The following is a 12,116-nucleotide window of genomic DNA, read 5'->3' as shown; positions in this document are numbered from 1 at the left end:
TGGGTGAATCATGAGCCTTTTCATCTTCCCACCTGGCAACAGGTGAGACAGAACTACATTCTGCCCAGGTCTAGGCATCCCCTCGAAGGAAACGATGGAAGGAATCTACGTGTGTCTGCAGGGGCCTAGTGTGCTGTGGCCATTTCAGTGCAGCTGAGGATGATGAACACCGAAGTGCATACAAAGCAGCCACCCATCTAATTTGGTTGTCCCCCTTTTCTGGGGCTCCACTTTGAGAGCAGGAGCTATGTGTGTATATGCCCCTCACACGGAAATCACTGCAAGGCTCAAAGAAGAAATCTCACATTTAATTCTGATAAAGCTTAAAGTGGCATCTACATAAACGGACATGCTTCTGAGTGAAAATAGTACAGCTACCGGCCCTTGTTTCTCTTCAGTGATAAACCACATTTTCCTTATTCCTAAATAGTCCAGCACGCCATGAATAACCAAATGCCCAAATCTTAGAGGCATATTTTGCTATATTCAGCATATAGACATATTTCAATGTGAACACATATGCACCTTTTTGTTGTTTAACAAAACATGTCTCTTGGTCAGAAAATGTTACTGAATTTTACTTTAACTACCAATAGCTTTAAAAATAAATGAGAAGCGCCACTTCTGCTTTCCCAAGCATGAAGCAAGTCCTGGAACTCCCCACGAGGCCCTAAGCCCAGGGGGAACAAGAGGAGGGGAGCCCTGGTCTACATAGGGGCCTCCCAGTGAGGCCGAGGAGTTTGGGGCTCTGTCAGGAGCAACAGGCCATCTGCTTCCAGCATGGGTCAAGCGCAGAAACACCCAGACAATGCTCCACCCTGGCCAGGTCCCTCTCTCAAATCTGGTTCTCAAAACCAGTGGCTCTGCCTTCTCTAAACTGCAGGCACCAAAGAAACAGGGTTGCCCTTGTACGGGGAGTCACGTAACTCCCCTCTAAAGGGAAATCAGTCCAGGAATCCCACACTGTGATCCTGCTCTCTGCCCAGATGCCACACTACACTCCAACTTTTACACTCCCAAGAGCAGAGGTCAAGATTGGGGATTCTTCCAAATGTAGGGGATGTGCCTTGTGAAGGACATGAGTAGCAAGCATGACTAAGCCACTGACACTCCTTAATCCCACAGACTCAGCATTTGGGGGAACTCTTGCTTATGACTCATGAAACCATCATTCATCAAACAACAAGGTAAACCATTTTCTTCCCGTTGATGTTTCTGGTCTTCAACCCCAGATAACGGCAGCTGTTCTTCTCTGGCTGCCCATACAGCATGTCAATAAAGAACTCAGGCTCATCTTTGGCCTTAGATTGCGAGGTCAGAAAACTGAACGTGGTTCTCAGCTTACGGCACAAATAGGTCATTGCTTCCACTTCATCCGATGGCTCCTCATACACGGGCTGCTTCATTTCCTCATATGCAGACAGAATTACAGCCTGAAATAAGTTGATCAAGACACAGATCATCACCAGCATGAAAGATGAGAGGAACAGGACCCCCAGAATCCTGTTATTGGAAAATTCAGTGTTCTGGAAAGCTGAGACACAATAGGAAAATACTGTCTGAGTGGAATGAATCATGTTACTGTAGTTCCATTCATGCTGACCAAACACCAGGTAACCAAAAGCCATGTATACAAAGAAATACACGGACACAACAAATGCCATGTGGCAGATGCCAGGGAGGGCAGCCTGGATGGCCCTCTGAGCCAGGCGCACATTGTAGAAGAATCTGGAATACCTGAGCGTCTTCAAAATTGTCAGAAATAACAGGAAACCCAAAATTATCCTCATGATGTGATCTACCTGAGAAACCGCATGAAAAGGAATGAAGTCTTCAGGGTTCGACAAGTAAAACTGAATTATGCCAGTGGCCAGGAAATGTTTCCTGAGAAAGAGCACAATCAACACAGTAAATATGCACTTTAAAGCAAAGTTGAGCACATTATACACACTTCTCACATAGGAGGCTCTTTGTTGCATAATGATATAACCCTCATTGACAACGTAGGCTAAGAAAAAAATGAGAATGGCCACATACAAGTAGATTTCTGCTGAAGCTTTTCTGTCAAAATCAGCAAGTGAAAAAGAGTGCAGAGATATGCTTGTGTTGACAACTCCTAACTGAGAGACCTCAAATATGACCGAAATGCTACAGAACAGATTTATATCTGGATTAAAAGTCGTTAATTCCAAAACCACAGCCCATGTCTTCTCATCCAGCCAATTGCTTTCTTGAAGTTCTTTGAGCCTCAGTGTGGAATTAAACCGCTGCTGTTCTGGAAAAAAATAGAGTGCATATCCTCCAGATCCATAGGTGTGTAGTAGTCCATAGGAATAATACAGCCATTGCTTTCCTTGAGGCTTATAAGTAAATCCATTGGTACTCTCATCTATAGCCTGCTTATCAACTTCATTCCAAAAGCCAGAATAGTTTTTTGTGTCTTCTGGGTCAATGCCATATTTGGGATGACAATGAATTTCTCTTTTGATGCTGTTTTGCACAAACTTTTTGGCAGATAGACACATTTTTTCACTAGATTTTGCTCTCACTTGCCTCATCAGTGGAAGACCAAGGATTTTAGATGAGCTTTCAGGAAGAAATGCTGGATTCAGGTCATTGTGTAACAAAGGCAACAGCACACTGTTTAGCCATCTATAGATGTCTTCCAGCTTAGTCACAGTAGCAAGATCCATAGAGAACCGATCACGAATAAACTGGTTATAGTAGAAGCAGTCAGTGTGACGTAGTAGGACGATAAGGATCAACAGAAGGGCTAGAAAGATAAAGTGAGTTAGAATGTAACTCAGGAACAGGAGTGCTCTTCTCTTGACCCTCTTCTTTCTTTTGAATATTCTGATTTCATCTTCTGTAAGGGGTTGGTACATCCTCGTGCCTCGGATTTGGACGATCTCGTCATGTATCCTCTGCATTTCTTCTGGATGCATACGCATTCCATCCAACCTGATCTCAGTATATTTATACTTGGTTGACCATGAAAGGTTTTTGCAATACTTGGGTTTATTTGTTCTGAAGCCTGACAAGAGTATAATTTTAGATGGCTGCACCAGAAGAACTGACTGACAGAATGAACAAAAAGATGCAAAGAGCCATTCTATTGACTTGTCATAGCCATAAGTCAGTCCATAAAATACAATGAAGAATGAGCATATGCTAGAAGTAGCAAAAACCAAAAACCATGCAACATAAACACACCACCAAGGCAGGACGATCCGGGGCTTTTTCTTAAGCTGCTGGAGATCCTTTTGGGAAGGGTGCTCTTCAGAATGGACATCCTGATCATCTTCTATGTTGTTATTGGAATTTGCATTTGGCCTGAGGGTCTCTGGGGTCTTGATTTGTACTTTCCTATGCCTGTGCTTGGGTTTGGAGGTTGCCTTAGGAGAAGCCTTTGGAAGCCTGGGCTTTCCTTTAGATGCAGGTTTTGCAACCTCCCTTGGGTGCACCTGAGCAGTTTCGTAAGCATGCCACTTTCTCAAGTATTCTTCCCAGTGCTCACTTGCTTCTGACATTAGAGGATGCTTTTGAGGAGATACCTCCTTTAGATCCACTTGAGGTTTCCTCTGGGAACAGGTGAACAAAAAAGTTATTAATAATTGCACAGGGATTGTAATTAAGACACTTTCAATTCCTATCATCATTGATCTCATGTACCTCCTCTCTCTTGACTCAGTTTGTTCTTGTCTATTTAGATTAAAGAACATAATGTTACAAAGAAGAGAGCTAAGCAACATTGCTAAACAACAGGACAATCTCTGGAGCCTATTGAATGTTTTAGCAACAACACTAGCAAAAATAGAGAACCACATGTGGTTTTTCCGGAGATTACCACTCACATCTATAAAGAAAAAGTCTTTTCTGGTCAGAGGCTCATCTGGATGGGTAACGTGAAATGTTCCGTCCAAAGTGGTGTCAACAGAAAGCCATTTCTGGCATATGAACAGCCAAATGTGCCTGCTAAACAGATTTTCCACTTTGATTCTACTTAAATACCAGCTAGGCGATCGACCCTCGTTGTTGTGCCACACATGGATGGAATGGATGTCCCCCAAGTCACTTTTTGTCGTTAGGAGGAAAGTGTTGATGCTATCTCGGTAGAGAGTTGTAAAATGTGGATGGCTTAAACAATGCACGTCGCTGGTACTCACGGTTCCTCTAAGTTGCACAAAGACATTGGCCCTAGTCCCAGACCCCCAACGACTTCCTGTAAAAATAGTCACCAAGTAGCATACATTATCATAAGGATCATTATCTGGTAGAACTATCACATGCCCCCGAAGATGCTGGTCCATTTCATCCCTGTATAAAGCCCAAAAAGCTAGGACCGCATATAAGAGAATAATGAAAAGCACAGTGAAGAGGGTCACGGGGTTTTGGTGAAGGCTCTTGGTGATGTTTAACCGTAGATCCACAGGATTCGGGATCACAATCACCTTGGCCATCACATAGTGGGTATGCAGGTGAATGCTGGTGAGTCCGATTGTGCCCAGCTGCCGCCTAGCCCTCACTACGTTCTTGCAGATGCAGTGCACCTCATGCCAGCTGGTCTTCTCACCAAGAACACAGTAACCCTCTCTCCATTCACTCTGGATCCCATACATGTCCAAGCACTGGACGCTGAAAATAGAAATTCTCACTAGCTTGTCATTGAGCTTCATGACAAAATGAGGTGCCTGCAGAACTATGGATACAGTACAGTGGGGAGAGTGGCTGTGCTGAGCTATGAGTTGCAGCAGGGACACAGAGAGGCAGACTACACGGGCCTTCTTCACTGTGCAGGCTGGGTCAAACAGGGCACTCTGGCTGGCAACTGGAGGGATGTCATGAGGCACCCGGAAGGTGGCAACCAGAGCTGTGGGAGTGATCTGACTGCCTGTGTACACCAACACTGTGAACAGCACCATCACTTCTGTTACTATGTGGACCAGAACCTCCCTAAGCACTCTGCTGTCCACTTGAAAGCTAAACCCACCTGTCGTCTTCTTCAAGGACCCATCAACTTCTCTGTTGGGTCCCACTGTGAGATTAAAAGCTGCAAAGGTCAAGGTTTTCCTGACAAGGTACACTTCCGCTACATCAGGTGTGATCTCTAGCACACTACCGTTATCTGCAACTCCTGTCATTCTGAATCCAAACACCTCCACCGAAGTGTTTTCTTGATCATTTAACCAAGGAAAGGGGTCATTTGTGAAATCACAAAACATTGTAGAAATGGGACCATTTGCAGACAGACCAGGAACACTGCTCACATTGAGTGTTGGATAAAAACAATTTCTGCAGTGTTTCTCATTTCTGAAGACCTGGGTAACACCCCACTTTTCAACTTTCTTGACATACATGTTGAAATTGGGGGTTCTCATTGAGGTGGTTTTGTTCCCTGGCACTTTATTAGCCAGTATTGTGTCTGATAGAGATTCTATTACATAGAAAGGATCTTTAACCACTTGGTGAGGAGAAGTCATTTTAAGAATATTAGACAAACTTATTAGTATTCCAGTGCTCACGATTTCTATTTGTTCAGATCGAAAGCGTTTATCTTTTTGTTGATACTCTTGTAGGGCTTGATTTGCTTGCCATACCCTCACGGTGGCACGTTTCTGAGCATCCCAAGTGAATTCAGAGGGTTTCTGGGTTAATTTGGTAATAGTCATGACTACCTGGCCAATTTCTACCAAAGTGCCTACAGGAAGAAGGAAAGACTGATCGACAAGGTGTTTTCGGAGATTGACTCTGCCATCTTGGAGAGGTAATTCAGTTTTCATGTTATTCAAAACGGAAGCTACTATATACAATAAGTAACCTGCAGGTAAAAAATTCTGCTTTTGAATTAAAGTAGACAGCAATGAACTTGGTCCCATGGTGAAACGGAGTAACTGATTCAACACAGTCTTTGATGAATTTTTGTCAGTGGGAGCCTGTGCGATGGCATGCAGAGTCACCTGAGAAAAAGCTCCTAGAGAGTCATAGACCTGGGCATATATCTTCAAGGCATATTGATTAGCCAACATACCAACAGGGAGAAAGGAAGGGGGTGCTGTGGACTGAGGCCCCAAGTACAGGATGGTCCCCAGGGTGTTCTCTTTTACTGAACTGATTTCACCAACACTGTGCAAATCAGAAACAATTATTTTATATGTAAGAGGGACATGCTTATCCCTAAAATTACTGCACTGGACAACAAATTTAGTAATAAGTGCAATTCCTTTAGCTGGATTAATTTTGCATTCTCCGATCTGAGGGCCATGGTTAATAATAAAAGAATGCCTGAAGACCGAGGTCACTCCACTCCAACATGCTAGATACAGAGAAATCGAAAACTCAGCTTCCAAAAAATGCCGAAAAGCAAAAGCTTTTATAGACAGATAAGCACCGTTCCTTCCTGTTACAGTTTCCCCCATCCAATCAAATAGTATCTCACCACCTGAAGAAGACAAAATTGACCATTTATAGAATTCACGGCTTGCACAATTTGTGCAATTTAGGAACAAAGAAAATCTATCAGAGACAATGAAATTTCTCTCACAATTTTCGATACATGTGATGTGTGCTATGGCTTTTGGTCCTTGGAGCACGTGGACCCTCTTATCAGAAAACGCTGTCCTAGAGTCCTTCCGAATCACCATTCTGAAGAAATACACGTGGTCGCCTTTAAGTGTTTCTGGCAAAAGTGTCAGTACAGGGCCGGAGGCCCAGGGCCACTTCAGATTGGCCTGCTCTGGGTGACAGACTTCCTTGCTCCCCAGGATTATTCGATCCCCACGGTAGTTTCTGGGATCTGTGGTACAGTACCAAAAGAACTGGAGTCCCTGTAACGGGCTGTCTGCATCTGGGTCCGAGGACGTGGACCCGTCCAGAATCAGCTGCTCTGCGAAATTAGCTGTTACGTTGGCATCGCCAAGCATCACCGCCTGCAGGGAACTCCTGACGATCCAGACATAGACGGCGTCCGAGTCTTTCACCTCGGGCATCTTGGGGTTCCCTGTGGTGATGGACACCGTGAAATTAAACACATACACTCCCCACTGTAACGAATTGCTGGGGATGTGAATGAACAAGGGGCTGTTCCTGATCTCGAGCTGGGGCAGATCCAAGGGCTGCGTCCAGTCGGGCGCGTGGCCCACGGCGGGCACGGAGAACACCTGCCAGTACTGGGCGATGGCGCGCGCGGCCGGGCAGTCCAGCTCCACCGAGGCGTTGATAGTGGCCTCCGCCTTCATGCTCAGGCGCACGGGGGCGCCCCTCTGGTCCGTGTTGATCCTCACGCGCTGGATGACGCAGGCGTTTATCTGACAGGAGACGGACGACTCGACGGCTCTGTGGCTGGACGAGTTGACGGCCTGCAACATCACGCGCGCGGGGCCGTCTGTGGGGCACTCGGTGCGGGCCACGAAGCCCGGCTGGGGCCGCGGGCCGGGCGTGGCGGAGCGCTGGGAGACGCGGACAGCGAGGGAGGCCGGGCGGGTGGCGCCGGGTCCGAGCAGCCGCAGGCGGAAGGCCCAGGCCAGGCGCCCGGGCGAGCGCGGCAGCTGCGCGGACCACGTCAGGGAGAGGCGGCCGCCGCGCGCCGAGAGCTGCAGGTCGACGAGCGCGGGTGCGGCGGGCCGGGGCAGGCGTTGGGCGCTGAGCAGGACGCGCAAGTCGAGGCAGTACCAGCGCCGCCCGGCCCCTCCACGGGGAAAGCAGAGGCTGCCGCGGCCGCTCAGGACCACGCCGCCCGCCCGCACGGCGCTGGGCCGCAGACTGAGGAGGGCGCGGCCGCCGCGCACCCCGAGGCCCAGGGCGCCCCTGAGGAGGCCACCGGGCGCCCCGGGGACGGCGGCTTGTGCCCCGCGAGGAGCCGGCGGCAGCAGGAGGCGGCCGAGGCTCAGGCCCAGGCCCAGAAGGAGGAGAGCGGACCCAGGCCTCATGGCGCCGGCCCAGGAGAAGCTGGGAGTCGCCGCGGAAGGCCGCGAGGCGCGCCCAACCGCCACGGGGGTCGCGCGGACAGTGGGGGTCTTGAGGACAGCGGGGGTCTCGGGCGTCGAAGGCCACGGGCAGATGGGTCGCAGGGACAGAGAGTCCCAGAGAGCAGCTGGGACCTCGGAGCTTGGGGTCATTCGGCACTGGGGACTTCTTGGGTACCTCTCCCCTCTCCGTCCCCAAGTGTGTGCAGGCCCAGGGTCAGCATGGCTCAGGAGGGCAATTCAGCCCCGTGCAGACCACGGAGCTGACCACGGAGAAGGGGCTTCAGCAGGAACCCTTAGGAAAGCCAGTCACAGCGTGGGAGGTCAGGAGGGAACTGTGAGATCCCTGGGCGCCCAGGAAGGTCTGACTCTCGGTATCTTACTCTGGGTTCGCTTTGCTCTTTTCTTTCTAGTTGGTTTGGGGTTTTTATTTTTTGTCTGTTTGTTTGTTTTTTGAGACGGAGTCTCTGTCACCCAGGCTGGAGTGCAGTGGTGTGACCTCAAGTGATCCACCCACCTCGGCCTCCCAAAGTGCTGGGATTACAGGCATGAGCCACTGTGCCTGGCCTCATTCTTTAACTCTGTCCATTTTTGCTGTCTATTTTGGGACTTGATTGATTGATTGAATGATTTTAGAGACAGGGTCTTGCTCTGTTGCCCAGGCTGGAGTGCAATGGTGCAATCATAGCTCACTGTAACCTTGAACTCCTAGGCTCAAGGAATCCTCCTGCCTGCCAGACTACAGGTCTACACCAGTACACCTGACTGATTTATTTTTTATATTTTATTTTTGTAGAGATGGTGTCTTGCTGTGTTTCACAGGCTGGTCTCAAACTCGTGGTCTTAATTGGCCCTCCCCTGTATTAGTCCGTTTTCATACTGCTAATAAAGACACACCCAAGACTGGGAAGAAAAAGGTTTAATTGGACTTACAGTTCCATATGGCTGGGGAGGCCTCAGAATCATGGTAGAAGGCAAAAAGCACTTCTTATATGGCAGTGGCAAGAGAAAATGAGGAAGACAAAAAAAGTGGAAACCCCTGATAAAAGCATCAGATCTCCTGAGACTCATTCACTACCACAGAACAATAGGGGGAAACTGCCCCTGTGATTCAATTATCTCCCACCTGGTCCTTCCCACAACATGTGGGAATTATGGGAGTATAATTCAAGATGAGATTTGGGTGGGGACACAGAGCCAAACTGTATCATTCCACCCCTGCCAAATCTCATCTCCTCACGTTTCAAAACCAATCATGCCTTCCCAACAGTCCCCCAAAGTCTTAACTCATTTCACATTAACTCAAAAGTCCACAGTCCAAAGTCCTGTCTGAGACAAAGGAAGTCGCTTATGCTTATGAGCCTGTAAAATCAAAAGCAACTGGCTGGGTGCAGTGGCTCACGCCTGTAATCCCAGCACTTTGGGAGGCTGAGGTGGGCAGATCACCTGAGGTTAGGAATTTGAGACCAGCCCGACCAACATGGAGAAACCCCATCTCTACTAAAAATCCAAAATTAGCCGGGCATGGTGGTGCATGCCTGTAATCCCAGCTACTCGGGAGGCTGAGACAGGAGAATCGCTTGAACCTGGGAAGCAGAGGTTGTGGTGAGCCAAGATCATGCCATTGCACTCCAGCCTGGGCAACAGGAACGAAACTCTGTCTCAAAAAAAAGAAAAAAAATCAAAATCAAGTTAGTTATTTCCTAGATACAATGGAGTACAGACATTGGTTAAATGCAACCATTCCAAATGGGAGAAATTGGCCAAACAAAGGGGTTATAGGGCCTATGCAAGTCTGAAATCCAGTGAGGCAGTCAAATCCTAAAGCTCCAAAATTATCTCCTTTGACTTCATGTCTCACATCCGGGTCATGCTGATGCAAGAGGTGGGTTCCCACGGTCTTGGGCAGCTCCACCCCTGTGGCTTTGCAGGGTACAGCCTCCCTCCTGGTTGCCTTCATGGGCTGGTGTTGAGTGTCTGCAGCTTTTCTAGACTCATGGTGCAAGCTGTTGGTGAATCTGCCATTCTAGGGTCTGGAGGATGGTGGCCCTCTTCTCACAGCTCCACTAGGCAGTGCTCCAGTAGGGACTCTGTGTGTGGGCTCTGACCCCACATTTCCCTTCTACACTGCCCTAGCACAGGTTCTCCATGAGAGCCTTCCCCTACAGTAAACTTCTGCCTGGCATCCAGGTGTTGCCATACATCTGAAATCTAGGCAGAGGTTCCCAAACCTCAATTCTTGACTTCTGTGCAACCGCAGGCTCAACACCACATGGAAGCTGCCAAGGCCTGGGGCTTGCATCATCTGAAGCCACAGCCTGAGCTCTACATTGGCCTTTTTCAGCCACAGCTGGAACAGCTGGGACACAGGGCACCAAATCCCTAGGCTGCACACATCCTGGGGACTCTGCGCCCAGCCCACAAAACCACTTTTTCCTCCTAGGCCTCCAGGCCTGTGATGGAAGGGGCTGCCATGAAGATGTCTGACATGCCCTGGAGACCTTTTCCCCATTGTCTTGGGGATTAACATTTGGCTCCTTGTTATTTATACAAATTTCTGCAGCTGGTTTGAATTCTCCTCAGAAAATGGAATTTTCTATCACATTATCGGGCTGCAAATTTTTCAAACTTTTATGCTGTTTCCCTTCTAAAACTGAATGCTTTTAACAGCATCCAAGTCACTTCTTGAATGCTTTGCTGCTTAGAAATTTTTTCTGCCAGATACCCTAAATCATCTCTTTCAAGTTGAAAGTCCCACAAATATCTAGGGCAGGGGCAAAATGCTGCCAGTCTCTTTGCTAAAACATAACAAGAATCACCTCTGCTCCAGTTCCTCATCTCCATCTGAGACCACCTCAGCCTGGACCTTATTGTCCACATCACTATCAGCATCTTGGGCAATGCCATTCAACAAGTCTCTAGGAAGTTCCAAAATTTCCCACATTTTCCTGTCTTCTTCTGAGCCCTCCAAACTGTTCCAACCTCTACCTGTTACCCAGTTCCAAAGTTGCTTCCACATTTTCAGGTATATTTTTGGCAATGCCCCGCTCTAATGGTACCAATTTACTGTATTAGTCTGTATTAGTACTCAGCTCAAGTGCAAAATTTAAGGGTGGAGGGGCACCAAAAACTCAATAATCAAGACAAATTCTCTTTTATTGAGGTAAAGTTCACATAAAAGTAACCACTTAGGGTACGCTGAGGTGGGAGGATCGCTGCAGCCAGGAGTTCAAGGCTTCGGTGAGTTATCCCCATCCCCCCAGTCCCTGGTCACTGCCAATCTTTTTTCTGTCTCTGTGTTTGCCTATTCTGGACATGCATGGAAATGCACTCATACGGGTGTGACCTTTTGTGTCTGCCTCTTCCTTCAGTATGAATGAACCTTGAAAACACTGTGTGAAAGGTGTCTCTTCTCTGGAGAACTGTCACCTCAAATTCTTTGCCCACTTTAAATTTGGGCTGTTTGTAATTTCACTGTTGAATTGTAAGAATTCTTTTTGTTTTTTTTTTGTTTTTTTTTTTTTTGAGACGGAGTCTGGCTCTGTTGCCCGGGTTGGAGTGCAGTGGCACAATCTTGGTTCACTCCAACCTCCACTTCCCAGGTTCAAGCAATTCTCCTGCCTCAGCCACCCAAGTAGTTGGGATTACAGGCATGCGCCACCACGCCTGGCTATTTTTGTACTTTTAATAGAGATGAGGTTTTACCATGTTGGCCAGGCTGGTCTTGAACTCCTTACCTCAGGTGATCCACCTGCCTCAGCCTCCCAAAGGGCTGGGATTACAGGCGTGAGCTGCTATACCAAGAATTCTTTATATATTCTGGATTCTAGACTCTTATCCAATATATGATTTACAAGTATTTATTCCCATTGTGTTAATCTTTTCAGTTTCCTGAGTAGTGTCCTTTGATGCAGAAAAGTTTTTAATTTTGATGAAGTCCAACTTATCTATTTTGTTGTTGTTGCTTGTCCTTTTGGTGTTACATCTAAGAATCCATTGCTAAATCCAAGGCCATGAAGATTTACTTCTGTTTTCTTCTAAGAGTTTTATCTTTTTTTTTTTTTTTGAGATGGAGACTCGCTCTGTCGCCCAGGCTGGAGTGCAGTGGTGCAGTCTCGGCTCACTGCAAGCTCCACCTCCCGGGTTCACGCCATT

The 12,116-nt window shown here is 47.6% G+C and overlaps 1 protein-coding gene across 1 annotated transcript; it reads right to left on the bottom strand.

Moving 5' to 3' along the window:
* Positions 1–287: 287 nt before the first annotated feature.
* PKDREJ (polycystin family receptor for egg jelly) lies at positions 288–8,083 on the bottom strand. The gene has a single exon (XM_055253953.2). It carries the CDS (start codon positions 7,923–7,925, stop codon positions 1,176–1,178), a length of 6,750 nt encoding a protein of 2,249 aa, XP_055109928.2. The 5' UTR covers positions 7,926–8,083; the 3' UTR covers positions 288–1,175.
* Between the last annotated feature and the right edge of the window lie 4,033 nt (positions 8,084–12,116).

Source organism: Symphalangus syndactylus, chromosome 18 (assembly GCF_028878055.3).
Source record: "Symphalangus syndactylus isolate Jambi chromosome 18, NHGRI_mSymSyn1-v2.1_pri, whole genome shotgun sequence".
In the NCBI taxonomy this organism is placed as follows: Eukaryota; Metazoa; Chordata; class Mammalia; order Primates; family Hylobatidae; genus Symphalangus; species Symphalangus syndactylus.
Note: the sequence above shows the minus strand (reverse complement) of the source record. Positions and strands in the feature narration are given on the sequence as shown.

What these genes read in the sequence shown, in the direction of transcription:
- PKDREJ (XM_055253953.2), bottom strand. Translation starts at nt 7,925, where the DNA reads ATGAGGCCTGGGTCCGCTCTCCTCCTTCTGGGCCTGGGCCTGAGCCTC.